This window comes from Cottoperca gobio, chromosome 7 (genome assembly GCF_900634415.1).
Source record: "Cottoperca gobio chromosome 7, fCotGob3.1, whole genome shotgun sequence".
NCBI lineage: Eukaryota > Metazoa > Chordata > Actinopteri > Perciformes > Bovichtidae > Cottoperca > Cottoperca gobio.
In genome coordinates, this window is record NC_041361.1 from 15,292,457 (window position 1) to 15,309,826 (window position 17,370).

Sequence of the window (17,370 nt, forward strand, 5' to 3'; positions counted from 1 at the left end):
ACTCAAATAGACCTGCATAGTTCTGTATGTAGGCCTAAACATGCCAGTGTAATTTCTCCTTCTCTTCAAAAGAGTTTGGTGTTTTCCTTTGTTAAAACAGGTAAAAACAGCAATACGATCGCAACAGTTTCCTTTATTGTCATTCTATAATTTCATAAATGCAACAAATATAGTATAACTATATATAAAATGTATAAGCTGTGTTATCAAATATGTTTTGCAGCTCCAGACAAATCTTATTTGGTGGAAGAGGGGGCAAAATGGCTCTTTTGATAGTAAAGGTTGCCGACCCCTGCTCTACCCAAACCCTTATGTGCCACAATTTGAATGTTGTGAAAGTCATAAGTATGAGACACTCAGAGGCCCTAATCGTGTTCCATTTCTCCGGGCCCCTCCAGACTCTTCTTTGGGAGCCAACATTTTTGCCAGACTGACTGACCACACTAATGTGAAGAGGAATGTCTTGTATAAAAAAACATCTAATCAATTACATTTATTTCAGTAGAAAAAATAACAGCGGGTCATGCAAAAATGAAAATGAAATTGTCTTTAATAAAGAGAATATCTTTTCTGATCAAATAAACAATGCTATTCAAAATGTTTACATAAAGAAATTAGTTAAATATTAAAATTCACAATGACGCAAAAAGTTCACATTTAAGACAGAGCTGACAAAAACTGTCAAGCTATAAATCAGTAGTTTCATTTCTATATTAAGTATGTTATTATTTTTAAACAAAATAGTACATTCAGAATTCCACAGAAAGTGCAAAGACAATGAAATTACATTTCATTAGTTGCCAGACACATAATGACAATTAACATCTTTTCAAGTTAGTTTATCATTGCAACACATGTAGTGTACAATTATCTTCACATCACATTATAAACAGTCTGGTCTTATCTGTCGAGAACTCCCTCAAAATCCCTCCAATGTTTTTGTGTTAATTAGCACATTTCAGATGGGGGTTTTGTATTGGAAGGGTCATTAGCTGGCCATGTTTGAACCTCCCTTGATCAAGCTGTTAACAACTAACGATAATATGCATAGAAATGTGGCTCTGTGGTCTTTAAAACAGCTGAAAAAAAAAGTAATGCAGACAAGTATTGATTTAATATTAAAAGAACCATTTGGATTCTCTTTGTTTTGGTCCGGCAGTGAGAAAGTAAAAAATGTCACGTTTTGTTTGCAAAACCTATATTCTACAACAGAAAGTGAATTCAATCCTTGTGTTTAACGGTTCCACGCAGCCTCACTGTTTCTCTTCTTACTGAATGTGCAGTAAGTGGATTCAGTTTAACCTGCGGTCCACTTCTAAATTAGAAAAAGAAAAAACACAACTTAGTCTATGAACCGTGTTAACAGAGCATCTAGGCCCATACTGTCATACATACATTCTCAGACTCAACAATACTGCTTGTAATTTATTTCCAGCACACATACTATACTGTCTTGTATAAAAGTTTATCATTTTGAATAATTTTCTCTCAAAGGACTCGCCAATGAAGGCTTTCAGTCTTATATTGGTATTGCTTTGCTCGAGGTAAACAGAAGGGGGCATCATTGGGGAATATGGGACAGAGCGGGGGAATGGTCCAGTGTGTGTGTGTGTGTGTGTGTGTGTGTGTGTGTGTGTGTGTGTGTGTGTGTGTGTGTGTGTGTGTGTGTGTGTGTGTGTGTGTGTGTGTGTGTGTGTGTGTGTCTCCCTTCTATCCAAAATAGTAGTTGGTGGGGACGAAGGGCATCTTGCTGACGGTAGCGGGCACAGCTTTTTTCCTGACCTCGACCTGGATAGCTGTTCCGTTCTTAGCGAATGCCAAATCCACGTAACCCATGGCAACGTTCTTTTTTAGGCAGGGAGAGGGGCAGCCGCTGGTCACCTCACCTAAATAAAACAGCAAAGAATAGGTCATAACTTTGGAAATCTGTCTGACACCCTTTCTGTCTAATTCTTCAGACAAAAAGCGTTGAGCCAATATAAAAACATTTACTCTGGGACACAAGGAATTCTATCAGTATTAATATATATCACAATTTGACTCATGCATATTTTATGTCACATTAAACCGTCATTTAAAATGACATTTGATCAATTAAGGCCACAAAGTGTAGGATTTGAAAATGTCTGACTTTGACGACCCCCAGTGGTAGTACCACACAAATCACAGCAGTGCAAGTTCTACACACTGTGGCTTTATTATTGACTTTTTTGTGTGTCAGTGGTGGTGCTTTGTGTTATTTCATGTAATTTCCTTCCACTGGAGTTGCACCACTCTTAATTGAAATACAGAGATACCACAGCTCTCTCGTGTCCACCACCTCCACCGTGTTTGCTTTCTGACCTATGACTTTTCCATCAGGGCCGAGTATGGGCGTGTGTTGTCTGACGGGGGGGCCGGTGGACACCAGACCGACTCTCTTCCTGGCTGTCTTGGCTTTGATCTGAGGAACAATGATGTCAGCGCCGGGGAAATCCTTGGTCTGACGCCGTCGCTTTCCTGCGTGTGAGAGGACAAAAAGCAAAGGAGTTAACACACAGAACAGACTGCACTGTATATTCAAAGCTCAAGATTGCATGTGAAAATCAATAGGGATTAATTGTGAAGCAATTGCGGCATAGCATCATCTCCTGCAATGTCCGTTCAGTTTCTGTGGTTCAATGACACACGAGTTGACAGAAATTCATGCAGTTTGTTTTTTTTCCTAGTGAGATATTATAGCTAAAGGCCTGCAACTGAGTTTAATCAATGTGGATTTTTATTTGTATTGTATTATTAGTTTTTTAACCAGGCAATATCGTTTCAGTTTAGTTTGAAGTTTTCTTAAAGGATATACAGTACAGTTATACAATTTTATATATAAAATACGACTATTTTCACCGCTTATTTTCTATTTAGTGATAAAAACCCACCCCAACTCTCTGCTTGACAAGAGTCCCAATACAGATGAAAGGATTGACAGATTTTAAAATCATATTTTTGTTCTGAACACTGAAATCGTACCTATGGTCCAGACTAGGGTGCCCTCCACAGGCGTGGTGGTCTCATCAATGTCGTTGCCATAGAGACAAAGCCCCGCCTCCAGCCGCAGACTGTCCCTGGCACCCAGTCCGGCCAGCTTCACCTCACCGTTAGCCAGCAGCTTCTCCGTCAGCTCCACCACTCTGGACTGAGGGACGGAGATCTGGGACATAGAGACACGGACAGAGTGTAGAGCTCGGTCTCCATCCAAACACGTTGAATGCAAATTATGAGCTGGAAACATCAATATCATCAACTTTGAAATAATTGTCCTCAATTTTTTGCAAACCTCTAAATGTTCATGAAATAAAAACACAAGTGAGTCTTAACAATGAGGGAAAAATAAGTTAATGTAAAAGGCAAAATCAGATAAAAAGAAGCAAACTCCCACACTCCCTCTGTTAGACCACCCACCCACATCCACCCACCCACATGTCTACAGCGGTCCAACAGAGTGGGCCGGGAGAGAGCGTGAGTAAAATAGATAAATCCATGTAGTAAACCATTCATCTGAAATCAGGCTGCAGTTGGCTTAACCATGTTACTAAGTAAACTATCACCATGTTAAATGAGTAACAACAAAAGGAAGTGGAACTGAGCAGACCGGACTGAGGTCTGTGTGTTTAATGACACAATGCAGCAAATGCTGGGGCACGTAAGTCCAAACAAAATGCACAATAAACGAAGTTAAAGATTAATTTAACTGAAAGCATTATTATTATTTAAATTATATATAGATAGAGATAAAATTGTTACTGTGAATTCTTTTGGGCACGATAATTGTGTCGGGAAAATCTGATATCGTGACAGCCTTTATGGATCCTTATAGATGAATCCTGCTGACTTTGGTGATCCCCTGACTTCTCCTCTAGTGCCTCTATGAGGTTCACATTTGTAGTTCTGAGAGATACTTCTCACAGATAAATGTAAAACACACTCAGGGGGAAGATCTACAAATGTGAGGAAGTAGCAGCTCAATTACCTTCAGTCTTTGCTCAAAGTCAGTGTCAGAAAGAGCAACAAAAGTGGAGGAAGGAAGCAAAGAGAGAGAGAGAGAGATGCTGACCTCCACCCCGTCCTCTCCTGTGTATCCGCAGCGGGTGACCCTGCAGCCAGGAATACCAAACACAGTGGCCAAGGTGGAGGTCATGAAGGTCAGCTTACTGAGGTCCTCTTTCAGCCCCTCCTGTAGCACCTGAGACATGGATGGACCTGCAAACACACAACAAAAGAAAACAAAAAAACAATCTACATGAACTACGACATGGAGAGTTCTGTATAGATCGTGTGCATGTGACGTCACGCTTACGTCCCAACCCGTAAATCAGCCATGTTGGATAATATACACAACCAAGACGGCGCCCGTTCACGTGTGAGTTGCTGCAACGCTTCGTAATTTTCTTTGTATTTAAACGTCTAAGATTGAAAGAAAATGCCAATCGTGTGCGCAGTGTATAATTGTGGTAATAACGCTACTCGTGACCCAGAGAAACGGTTCTTTAGATTTCCTAAAATCATCAAAAACAACGATCCACAAAAGAGGGATGAATTGCTGTCTACCGAACGCCGTACGCTGTGGTTTAGCAACATAACTCGTGAGGATTCAACAGAAGAAAAAGCACAATTCACCTGTGTGTGTGGCGTCCACTTTATATCTGGTAAGAGCTAAAGCTATGTTTTCAATGTTTATGTTAAACATTTGTGCTTATGATATACCCGAACACTGTAAGACTTTACTTCTCGTCACCAGGAGAAGCGGCAAAGCTTTATGATGTAACATCGCCGCTCTTCTCACTCACATTACCACGGCTTGAGCGGTGTATCTCAAGCTCTTTGCGAGTGATTTACACGGGCATGGACGAGCACCCTGTCATCTTTCAGTGGTTTGGTAAGAAGACTACCAACCCAGCCAGAAACAAAGACATTATAAGCATCTAAGCTCTTGTATGCCTTCATTTGTGCGTTGGTTGCCCACAACGTTTGTAGCACAAGGTAGTTCACAATATCCGGATATTCAATCGGCGGTAATGAATCTAAATCCTCAATATAATCCGACGGCTTTAGCGTGTACGGGTCAAGGCCGCAAATTTTGACTTTTTCTCTGAATCTTGCCTTTGCAGAGGACTCCAGAGAGTCACAATACTTTGAAGAAGTCGGAGTTGTTGTTGTTCGCTTTAGTGATTTAGTGTTCGCATTGTTGACTTGTTTTCCAACCAACATGGCATCGCACGCATACGTCACACAGTTTTGTCACGTGTTTGCACACTACCTATAGAGGAGATCAACTAGCCAATTCACAAAAGGATTCAGGGAGGGGCGAAGAAAGCAGCTGAGATAATGAAACAAAACTGAGGAAAGAGATAAATTAAATAGAAGGAAGATCAAGATAGAGGAAGCAAAACAAAAAGAAAGGCAGAATGATGGGCTGACATGTGGGAGGAAAAAGAGAGACGGGAAAGAAGAGAGAGGGAAGTAGGAGGACAGAAAAAGAGAAGAAAGAACAGAATAGGGGTGGAGGAAAGGAATGAAGTAAGGAAGAATATTTTACCTTGCACAGCAATCAGCGCTTCCTCAAGGAATTCCAGATCCACATCAAAACCTGCAGCTTTGAACTCTGCCAGTCTGACCTACAGGCAAAAAGACACACACACACAAACACACACACACACACGTCAGTCTACCACACTCCCGACCTGTCTGTCTACACACACTCTCTGTCTGCATTTACCTTCATATGAGCCGAGTCCTTGTCTGCGCAGCCAGCGTTGGAGACAACGTAGAGGTAGCCCTGGTCAGTCTTTGTCACAATGAGGTCATCGATAATCCCTCCTTTCTCCGTGGTGAAGAGGGACAGCGTACCCTGGGGGGGTGAGGGAGGGGGAGAGAAAAAGATGAGTCGGTGAACATCTTACTTATGTAATGGCAGTGTTTCCCGCCCCCCCCCCCCCTGAATTTCAAGGTGTATTTTTTCACTTTTCACATTGAACAGGTGCTCTTTTATTAAATAAACTAAAAGCTTGTTATTTATCCAATGTATGTGCATGTTTCAGTGTCTACTGCGTTGCTTTGCGCATTCACATTCTCTGTGTCCCCTGTTTTAATGTTTATGTGTACTGCTCAGTCTGTTACTACTTCATCCTTAATTTCTCTCATGTGTGTATCGGAACAGGTTGCCTGGTTGTTTTTATATCTTAGGACATAGAACTTATTATTTCTTTGAATTTATCAGTATTCTCTGGAAAATATTCTGAGCTGTCCTTACACAAAAGTAACCTTGTCAGTGTTAAAAAATAAGTTCTTATCACATGTACTCTCTATTCCTTTAAAGCAGCTACGATAAGCCGACTGAAAAGGTGCATTTTAGAGCCTTTCAGCTCGTTGTTTTGGTAAAAGCTTTACTCTTTTGTTTCACCCTCACTGCTTTCATCAGCTTTGTTTCAAGATACAGCAGGCAGCTGTTTTTAGCTAAAATAACAATCTAAATCTCCAAAAACCCACTGTACTCTCCCTGTTCAGCCCCAAACAGACACAGTTAGCAGCTAGCTGGTGATCATAGTGGAGCATTTAGTAGCTAAATATTTCCCTAAGGAGTTGGTAGAGCTAAAAAGGTGAGTGGATACTGGACTGACATTTATCAGGCGGCCAGAAACTCTCCAAATGAATGCAAATGTTTCTGCTGAATGTTTCCCCCACTGTTAACAAGTACCCATATCAACATAAGAGTAATTATATGTCTATGTATGGGGACAGAAAACATAGTTATTGCAGGTTTGATATGAAGCAATCCTTCATCTCACCTGGTTGTCTTGGAGTTCTGCAATATCTGCAACGACCAGAGACTCCATGAACTTCACCCGGTCTTTGCCGTGGACTTTGATCTGACAGAGGAAAGCAAAAGGATTAAGATATATAGATTAATATAATTATATAGATTTTTTTTTTCTGGTAGGTTGTTTTGTGGATCACAACAAATCTGATTGACAAAGCGTTGCATTTTTCCTATGATGATGCAAGTTTGAGTTTGTTTCCTTGTGTTCGGGAGTGTACTGCATGTACCTGTGTGTGTCCGTGTACACTCGTCTCACCTGCAGCATGTGACTGACATCGAAGATGGCGCAGTGCTCTCTGGTGTGCATGTGTGAGGCGATGTGACTGTCTTTGTACTGGACAGGCATACTCCAGCCTGCAAACTCCACCATCTTTCCCCCCTGCTCCCTGTGGAAGTCAAACAGCGGGGTCTTCTTCAAGGCAGCCTGGGGAAAATAAAAATATATATTAATTATAATACTAAATGGTTGAAATTATGTAACTTAAATATCTATACAATGTTTAAATCTTACATGCCAGTGACATTTGTATCAGTGTTTCTAAATAAATTGATAATTTTAGTATTTAATTGTTTTATGGTATTTTTGAAATGTAGTAACAATCCAACACCGTTTCTAAAAAATAAAATAAAAGTTACATATTGCATTCCATTCCAAAGAACATGCATATTGTCAAATGGTAGAACGACAGGGGAGACTTTTCTACGCTCCTATGATCTGTTCTTTCTATCGGCCCCTAACTTCTGACCTTCGAACCCGCCAGTGAAGGGGGCTTATCAGCGCAGCAGCAGAAATGCATTATGGGGCAGAGTGTGTCGGCACTTAACATAACACTCAATTGTTTTTTACGAAACTGTTCAAGTCCAAAGTCAGCTATTAATATGAATGAACAAAGGGGATGTGCTTGTTCTGGTGGTAAAACACACACACACACACACACACACACACACACACACACACACACACACACACACACACACACACACACTATATTTTACAGCTTGTCACATGGTTAGGAATTAAGTCTTTTTACCCCTTTTTCTTTGCGCTACACTCAAATATAAGTCATAGCTGACATATTACATATGACTGATCATTTAGAAAAATGATAAACAATAAATTTATTGTTTGTAGAAATGATACATTCTGAGTCATGCAACTGATCATTCATAACCTCCTCAGTGAGTGCAGGAAGGAGATTAATGAATTCATTGCTGAATGCATGAATCTGGGTACGGTCACACTTCGCAGCCCCACATTGAGTTAGCAGAGACAGCGCTGACAGGAGATTCAGTCACTCGTGATTTTAATAAAATCATGTTGTGCAGCTCAGTGAAGTGAGGCAGGCAGAGGGAGGGAGGACGACAGTCTGCTGGGACAGATGTACATTATGTCTGCATGAACTGACTGCTGCTGTGACACACTCGTGTTGTTATTGTAATATGCAGTAACACTAAAAGAGACTGTGATTTCATTTTGAGGTTTTATGGAGTGACGGTCAAATGTGAGGGCCAAAACAGCTCCAGCTTCAATTCCACAAACTTCCACTGTATCCTACAAACTAAATCTAAAATATGATCCAGGAAATTAACTAATCTTGCATAAAGCATCATCTTAATTAACATTACGCATACTACTGAGGACAATTCACTCATGAAAGAAAATATAATAGTTATATCTTATGATAAAACATAAAGCAGGATATCGACACACTGGAGGGCCACAGATACTGTAACATAATGAGTAGTATTGAAATATTGTACTGATAACATGAGACACAAACTTAATCTTGCAGTTAGAGAACTGTGATTACGTTTAGTTTACTTTAACCAAAGTAATGCATTTATAAGATGCATCCTACCCTAGAAGTTTACCGTGCAGGGACACTTCACGGTCTACTTACATCTCCACTTGAAGCCTGCCTCTTCCCCACACATCCAGCTCCAGCGACCCGCAGCAAACCCTGGAAGTCCCTGGAAGCCCGCAGCCCGAGCCCCGAACCCCCGACTCCAACCAGCAACCGAGCCCACATCATGGCACCTGAGTCCCCGCTGAAGTCTCACACACACGCGCTCCTTACTGGAGGGGAACTGCTGTTACTAAACTCTGTGGACTCCACACTCGGGAATTTCTGCTCTTCTGGCAAAAACACATGAAGCGGCAGCGATTGGAGGAAGGAGCAAAGACTTGTGGGAGATGTAGTTGACGAGCGTTTGCCCTGCAGGAGTTTGGTCCACGCTGTGGTGTCAAACAACTAAGATACTAAAGAAATAATGATTGTTTGAGCCATAATGTCGCAGCCCCAGAGTCCTACTATAGGACATATTGACGGACCATATATTAGATTATATTGATTACACATCTACAAAGACCCTTTGTATTATTAGTATAGTTAAGTGTGTCTTCACAAAGCTGAACTTTCTTTAAAAAATAGTTTTTTATTTCAGTTACAGCAACTTAAACAATCATATTCATAATTGTGCCTACTGTTTTTATTCTGTTTTCTTTGATTTAAGATTTTAGATAATTTAACAAAGTAAATTAAAATATATATATATTTTTTTTAACTTTTATTCTCTTAAAGTATCCTTGATAGGACATTTAGGAATTACTGTAGATGTGCTAATATACTGCAATAAAAAGCACAAAAACACTGAGTGACAGGAGACATCATAGAGGTAGTTAATGGCCGCTGAGACCACAGGATCCTCACACATTACATGTGTTGGAATTTGCCAGTTGCTCTACTCTCACTTACATCCTATGGAAATCAAGACATTTAATCTTATCTGTCGTTATTTTCAGTTCCTAAAAACGTAAGCATTAGTTTTAGTCAGATAAAGTTGACCACCCAATGACATTTTTCCATGTGAGTATTTGTGTGTGTGTGTGTGTGTGTTTATCCCCATGTGCCCCATCATGCCCTCCAACTAGATCATTGAGTCATCCTTTGGCCTGAGGAACTAATAATACCCCCATGCCTCTGCTGCTATTTTAGGCCTTGGAGGCCTGCAAGGTTGGGCGTGAGCATGTTTGGAGGGGGGTTAAAGGGCTGAGAAGACTCGCTCTACGTCTCTCGCAAGACAGCCATGGTGGTCTAATTCAGAGCATGGACACAGACAAACATACTTAGCAGGAGGGGGGTGGCCTACAGTTGCTCAGTGACACACACACACGCACACACACACACACACACACACACTCACAAGAAGCAAGACCCTGAGGAGAAACCTGGAGGTTCACAACATTTTTGGGATTTAATTTGAGTTTGGTTGGAAGACTTTATTCACTGTGTGGCTCTTGGATAACCTGCGTGGATATTTAATGAATCTGGTTGCTGCACCTGTGGGAGGCGACACATGTTTTGGTAATCGAGTTTGAGGAGACTCGGTGAACAAGAAGAGCGACAGATTGACAAGAACAAACAAGCAGACACACATAAAAACAAAAAAACAAAAACAAAGCTCTTGTTTGTGTTGACAGACGGTAAGTGGGAAGGGAAGGACAGTATTCTTGTTTTATCTGGTTTGGCTACACAGCGTCTTGAGCAGTCAGTTAATCAGGCAGCTTATCATCCAGTCATTCATTCAGTTAGTCATTACTCATTGGATAGGAGCCTCTCCTGTCCTTTGGTCCTTAATTCAAACTCCAGCAACATTGTGCCTTTATGGGTTTGACAACAAGCTCTATTATTAGCTCTGATTAATCAGCTATTCACATGCCCCATGTCTTACAAACCAATACAACCTACTGCTCCACTTTCATCGTTTTCCTCCTTTCTCCTCCACTTTCAGAACCAACCCATCATATTCTCATTTCTATTAATTACCAACATGAAATGTGATATTAAACTAGATCCAAATAGAACAAACAAAACTATTTATCAATGTAAGGCAAGTAAATGACCACAGCGCAGACGAAAAGCATCTGCTGTTGCTGCCGCGATATCTCCTATGAAGCAAGCAAGAATAATTTAGACATAAAGTGCTGTGTATTATAAACACAGCAAAAAAATAAAAGCTGCCAGCTCTTTATAAAGCATTAAATCCTTTCATTTGCTTTGCCTCTCGGTCTTGGAATGGCTACAAATGATAAATAGCTAATTACAAACAAGCCAATCATAGTCAAAAGCTATTTAAGTTATTTAAAGCCCAATTCCCTCATACACCATCTTAGTGGATGTTTTTTTGTTTGTTTAGGAAGTCTTTGGAAGCTATTACTGGGGAAAACTGCATGGCATACCTTTAGGAATATAGCACTATATAATCTTTTATATAGCTTCCAGATATATTCACTGGAAAGAATGTGTTGACTAGTGGAGCGTCATCTTGAACCATCTGTCCATTCCTCAAGAGGAGGCGAGATGTCGAGGCCTCCTTCCTCCCAGACCACTCCTCAGTTCTACAGGGTCAGCGAAAGAGATCTCACCGAGATCGAGCTACATTCTGTGGATTCTATCAACGACCTCCACCGAACACACCCTGAACACAGCCACAAAGGTAAACACACACACACACACACCCCGAACACAGCCACAAAGGTAAACACACACACATACCCTGAACACAGCCACAAAGGTACACACACACACACTTCGAACACAGCCACAAAGGTACACACACACACCCCGAACACAGCCACAAAGGTAAACACACACACATACCCTGAACACAGCCACAAAGGTACACACACACACACTTCGAACACAGCCACAAAGGTACACACACACACCCCGAACACAGCCACAAAGGTAAACACACACACATACCCTGAACACAGCCACAAAGGTACACACACACACACTTCGAACACAGCCACAAAGGTACACACACACACCCCGAACACAGCCACAAAGGTAAACACACACACATACCCTGAACACAGCCACAAAGGTACACACACACACACACACACACACTTCGAACACAGCCACAAAGGTACACACACACACACCCCGAACACAGCCACAAAGGTACACACACTTCGAACACAGCCACAAAGGTACACACACACACACACCCCGAACACAGCCACAAAGGTACACACACACATACCTCGAACACAGCCACAAAAGTACACAGCCACAAAGGTACACACACACACCTCGAACATAGCCACAAAGGTACCCACCCACCCCCCGAACGCAGACACAAAGGTACACACACACACACACTGAACGCATACACACACACCCTGAACGCAGACACAAAGGTACAAACACACCCCGAACACATCCACAAAGGTACACACACCCCCCGAACACAGCCACAAAAGGAACACACACAAACACACACACACCCTGAACGCAGCCACAAAAGGAACACACACACACCCTAAACATAGACACAAAGGTACACACACACTTTGAACCGGCTACAAAAGTAAACACAATGACACTGATTGACTCCCCTGTGTATGATTTCAGGGGTGAGGCCTCCTCGTCCTGCTTACTCCCCCTCCTCGAATGGGAATCTCTACACAAGTGACATGACAGCTGTCAATCAAAGAGGGCGTCCAGTTAGCAGCAAATGGCAGAGTCGTCTACAGGATATGTTGACGCCGAGCTCATCGCGTGCCTATGCCATGGGCTGTGCTATTATCACTTTGCTTCTGCTAACAGTGTTACTCATCTTCTACTTTTTGGGTGAGATATCATATTTATTTATTTAAATGTGTTCCCCCTTATATTTCCTGGATATTTTGTATTTCCTGGATCGATGCTTCACCAAGTTTGTTTCTCCAAATGTCTTTGCAGTTATTATGTTATTTGCAATTTCCCACCTAAATTTCAACTTCAAGCTATATTTGGTAATGACTACAATTTGTTTTAAATGAGTCTGTAAATCTAACTGAAGAAAGAAAAACTGACATTTTTCTATTGCGTCGGTTCCGCCTCCAGTCCAGCAGGGCGGCGCAGTCCGGATGCTGACTGAGGCAGTGAGGGAGAAAGAGGCCGCAGCCACAGAGCTGTCACTGCTGATCCAAGAACTGCAGGCACTGAGACACAACCTGACAGCCATGAGAGGAGGGACATAATATGCACAGAAGACTAAACATGCACATGTATACAACACACACTGGACATGACACGCTTTAAATTGCAGTAAAACTGGGTCTTACGGTGGATTTTTTCCTAAATGTTGTCTGTGTTTCAAGATAAAATGTAACTTATGAAAGCATGTCATACCTGTCAACATTGGAATTTCAAAATAAGGGACATTTTCTGGCGGACTCCGCCCATACCTTAACAGCTCTCAGCCTCCCAGCCCCTACCCATATAATGTAAATGTAAACACATAAAGGACATTCAGGAATACATGTTTATTTAAAGTATCTATTACTTGTACAGACATGTTTATAAGATGTATTTATTTTATTTGTTAGTTATTATCATCAATGTATTTGATGATGGATGAGTTGTGTGGCTTTTGTTTCCCCCCCACGAGGACTTCCTTGCGATGTCAGAGTCAGGAAACATGTCCGCGACACTGCGACTGAAATCATCGCAGAAGCTGAAGGCTACATTATTGTTGGCGCAAAGCATCGACATCTTTCCCTCAGCTTTGGTCACTTGGTCTGCCTCCGACACAGTTCTTGTCACACATGAAGTCATTGACAGTGTATGTTTTGTGCCTCGTGCTTGTGCTTGGACGATTGTTCGTGCTGACGAACATCGCTTATTCCGTCGTGTGCGATGCTAACATCTGAATGGCACACTTTACAAAAAGCACGAGTTTGCCCGACTATGCTTTTTATTAAATAAGGGAAGGTCTCCAATCATTTGTTCAGGTACTTGCATAAAGTTTGAACTTGTTTGGAAGATACAACTGCGTCTCCATCTATCTCCCGTTCACTGTGACTCTCATCCATATGTTTCGTCTTCTTCTGTGTTATTGGTCCTGTTTTCTTCTTCTGTGTGTTTACTGGCACATAACGTTTTTCAGCTAAAGTTAAACATAATACTGCCACCTGCTCTACCGGAGGTCACTTTACCACTGTACACCAGGGGTGGGCAATTAATGTTAGCAGAGGGCCTCATGAGAAACTGGGACTGTTGTGGAGGGCCGGACCAACAGGCTGATCTACCTGCAGACAGATTGATTTCTGGAAATTGACTCGTGGGCCGCACAAAGTGATGTATAAATGGTATGTCCATTCTGATAACTGTGTTACTAAATATCTGTATTCTGTCAACGAAATTAGCTCCTGAGCAAATACCAGGTGTAATAACTACAGCACAGCACATATTAATATTCATACTCAAGCAGCATGCGCTATATCTTTTTTATATTTTCTCCTAAGCAGCAGGGAGAGAAAGGTTTACTGAGGAAAGTTCTCGAGAAAGACAACTTTGAAGGAAATACAAGCTATTTCCTTGACATCTTATACAACTGTTGCTTATTTATATTGAGATTATAGTTATCGTGAATTCTTTTTGCCACGATATATTGACAGCCCTGATATAAATGCTATATATATATATATATATATATATATATATAAAATAACATATTCATTTAAAAATCTATATTATGTTTTAATTTTTTTTCTATTCACGGCAGCACCCGCTGCTCATTGAGGACAGTAACTGCAGAACGATAAGTCACAGTCTCCAAAACAACAGAAAAGTCTCCAATAACACCAGCAAAAGATTTGTCACTAGTAGCTTTTGACAAAAAAAAAGTCGCCAAGAGGGTTTGGAAAGTCGCTAGATTTAGCGAGAAAGTTGCCAAGTTGGCAACACTGAATTTGTGTGGTGCGTGGCACGGATTCTATTTAGTTCCCTCCTCTCCTCCGCTCTGTCTCTGACTGTAAGTGTATGCGCAGTGTGTGTGTGTGTGTGTGTGCCCCGCCCTTTGCAAAACTGAGTAAAGAAAGTAAACACTGAAACGTGCACATAAGTTAGATAAACATAAGCGTTTAGTTTATTTAATAAAAGAGCACCTGTTCAATGTGAAAAGTGAGTTGTGAATATATATATATATATTTTTTTTAAAGAACTCTGGAAAAAAACAACACCTTGAATTTCAGGGGGGGCGTGGGGCTCCGTGAAACAATGGTAGGGGAAACACTGCACTATATACAGATAAGGTTTGGCTGAGTAGGGAGTCCATGGTGGTGGTGCTGGACTTGGACCTGGACTTCTGATGGTGGGCATCATCTGAGGTGGTCTCCAGAGTATACCGGTATATGGGATGCCCATATATCGATTACATGACCAATCAGTGTGTTCAATTTCATAGCAATCCATCCAATAGTTGTCACGACATTTGATTAAAACCCAAAAAACCTTGTGGTGGCACCAGGGGTAAATTGATGGGATCACCAAAGTCAGTAAGTAACTTACAAATGACTAAAGAAATATAAAACGACTACAAAGACACGCAAAGCAACTGCAAAATAACAAGAAAAGGAGCAAAACAGCACAAAGAGACACAAAATGACTACAAAACGTATAAAGCTGGAGTACATACAGTAGTTTTAAAGTATATTGCCTTGTATGGAATTCTATGGACACAATTCCATTCCAGAATGTTAACTGATGTCATAAAAAGAATTCCTCGCACACAGTCTCTGAGTGTGTGAGAGAATTCTTCTTCAGTGTATCACTGCAGACGAGCTGGTGTGCACCTTCGATCGTACCTGTGTGACTTTTGTGTGGCTCTCACTCTGTGTGGCTCTGTGTCACTCTGTGGGACTTCTGTGGGACTCTGTGGGACTTCTGTGTGACTCTGTGTGACTTATGTGTGACTCTATGTGACTCTGCGTGACTCTGTGTGGCTCTGTGTGGCTCTGTGTGACAGAGTCTGGCAGAGTGGGACAGAGTATGGCAGAGTGTGACAGGGTGTGACTGAGTTTGACAGAGTATGGCAGGGTGGGACTGAGTGTGACAGAATCTGGCAGAGTGTGCCAGAGTATGGCAGAGAATAACAGGGTGTGACTGAGTGTGACAGAATTATTTAAACAAATGTACCCATCTGGGAAGAGGAGCAGCAGCCGCAGAGGAATGTCAGCGGTGTCTGGCGAGCACCTCCACCTACAGCCTTTCCTGGCAACTTGGATGTGCAACACACACACACACACACACACACACACACACACACACACACACACACTATGATCTTTCAGTTAACATGCAAACACATTTATAGCTGCCTGGGCAGATAGTTTAAAGCTGCGTTTCTGTTTACGTTCGGTTTACGTTTTCTTCTTCTTCTTCTTCTTCTTCTTCTTCTTCTCCAGACCCTGTTGTACTTCACAGACCACAGATCTACCAGAAGATGATCGAGGGCCGTCAGGATACTTTCCTTCTACACGAGCTGTGCACCAGAGATGCTTCTTCCTCCTCCCCATCCTGCACGTTCACCACCAACTCCTGCTCTTCTTCCAAATTGAGAGCGACCCTCCCTATCTCAGTTCCACCAGCAGTTTCTCACCAAGCAGAGTAATGGAGGTCTGAAGAATGCAGAGACGCTCCACCTCATCCATACTTTCTATTTCTTTTTTTTTTTCCAACACAACATAATTTCTGTCAAATGTTGTATTTGTACTATGTTGTTTATACCTGTACACACGACATCTATTGCACGTCTGTCCGTCCTGGGAGAGGGATCCCTCCTCAGTTGCTCTCCCTGAGGTTTCTTCCATTTTTTCCCCTTTAATTTTGGGGTTTCTTTTAGGAAGTTTTTCCTTGTGCGATGCGAGGGTCTAAGGACAGAGGGTGTCGTGTCCTGTACAGTCTGTAAAGCACACTGAGACAAATGTATAATTTGTGATATTGGGCTATACAAATAAATTTGATTTGATTTGATTTGACGCCTCACTTTTCTAGCCATGCTCCCTAAAAAAGACGACCAGTTTGCACTTGTATTGTTTACTTCTGATCCTTTGCACTGTTCAATAAAGTTCATCATTATCTGCAGTCATCAGTTCATCAGTCATTTCAGTCCACAAGAATTAGCATGAAACACATTTTGGGATCCGAATAAATGAGTAACTTTGAATGCTGTCACACGTTTCTAATTTATTTTATCTTTTCTATTTGAGTTTGCCAGTAGATAACTTTACCAACTAGTTACTTTGTGATAAGTCACCCTAATGAATGGTTTATAAGAATAATTTAATATCTTAGAAATGCTCGTGTCTCTTTCTAGTAAGTTTTTCCATTTCTAATAAGACATCAGAAAAAGCTTGTCAATTCTTATAGTAATCCATTGTTGCAGTTGTACATTTTTTATTTCTATTCATTCATATTATGTTGGATATCAATAACAAAAGGAGGTTCCCACTAAAAGCTAGTGAAGACCAAACGATGCGTTACACCAGGGCTGTTCACTGGGGGTTGGTGGGCCACACAATACTTAGTCAATGAATGACTCTTACTTACAGTAGTGTTAATAGTAACTAATACATGAAATGAACTAGTCACATGCATGCCTTTTTTTTCACTTTAATTGTATCATCATAATTCATTGGAGAAAGCAACCAGTCCACACACAAAAGTAGGAAAGCTATGGTCACA

At 41.3% G+C, this 17,370-nt stretch overlaps 1 protein-coding gene across 2 annotated transcripts; it reads right to left on the bottom strand.

Moving 5' to 3' along the window:
• Positions 1 to 534: 534 nt before the first annotated feature.
• On the bottom strand, positions 535 to 12,736 carry amt (aminomethyltransferase). 2 transcript variants are annotated; one of them, XM_029434910.1, is made up of 10 exons: positions 12,718 to 12,736; positions 8,752 to 8,927; positions 7,107 to 7,274; positions 6,819 to 6,899; positions 5,750 to 5,881; positions 5,570 to 5,648; positions 4,088 to 4,233; positions 3,004 to 3,184; positions 2,344 to 2,499; positions 535 to 1,886 (listed from the first exon to the last, which is right to left on the bottom strand). In XM_029434910.1, exons 2-10 carry the CDS (start codon positions 8,881 to 8,883, stop codon positions 1,711 to 1,713), a joined length of 1,251 nt encoding a protein of 416 aa, XP_029290770.1. In that variant the 5' UTR covers positions 8,884 to 8,927; positions 12,718 to 12,736; the 3' UTR covers positions 535 to 1,710. The 2 variants fall into 2 exon arrangements, with proteins under 2 accessions (XP_029290770.1, XP_029290769.1); XM_029434909.1 differs by lacking the exon at positions 12,718 to 12,736 and having other exon boundaries at positions 8,752 to 9,013.
• Between the last annotated feature and the right edge of the window lie 4,634 nt (positions 12,737 to 17,370).

What these genes read in the sequence shown, in the direction of transcription:
- amt (XM_029434910.1), bottom strand. Translation starts at nt 8,883, where the DNA reads ATGATGTGGGCTCGGTTGCTGGTTGGAGTCGGGGGTTCGGGGCTCGGG. An exon ending in ATGTCAGTCACATGCTGCAG is followed by an intron (nt 6,900 to 7,106) that starts GTGAGACGAGTG and finishes TTCCTCTGTCAG; the next exon opens with ATCAAAGTCCACGGCAAAGA. An exon ending in AGGACTCGGCTCATATGAAG is followed by an intron (nt 5,649 to 5,749) that starts GTAAATGCAGAC and finishes TTTTGCCTGTAG; the next exon opens with GTCAGACTGGCAGAGTTCAA.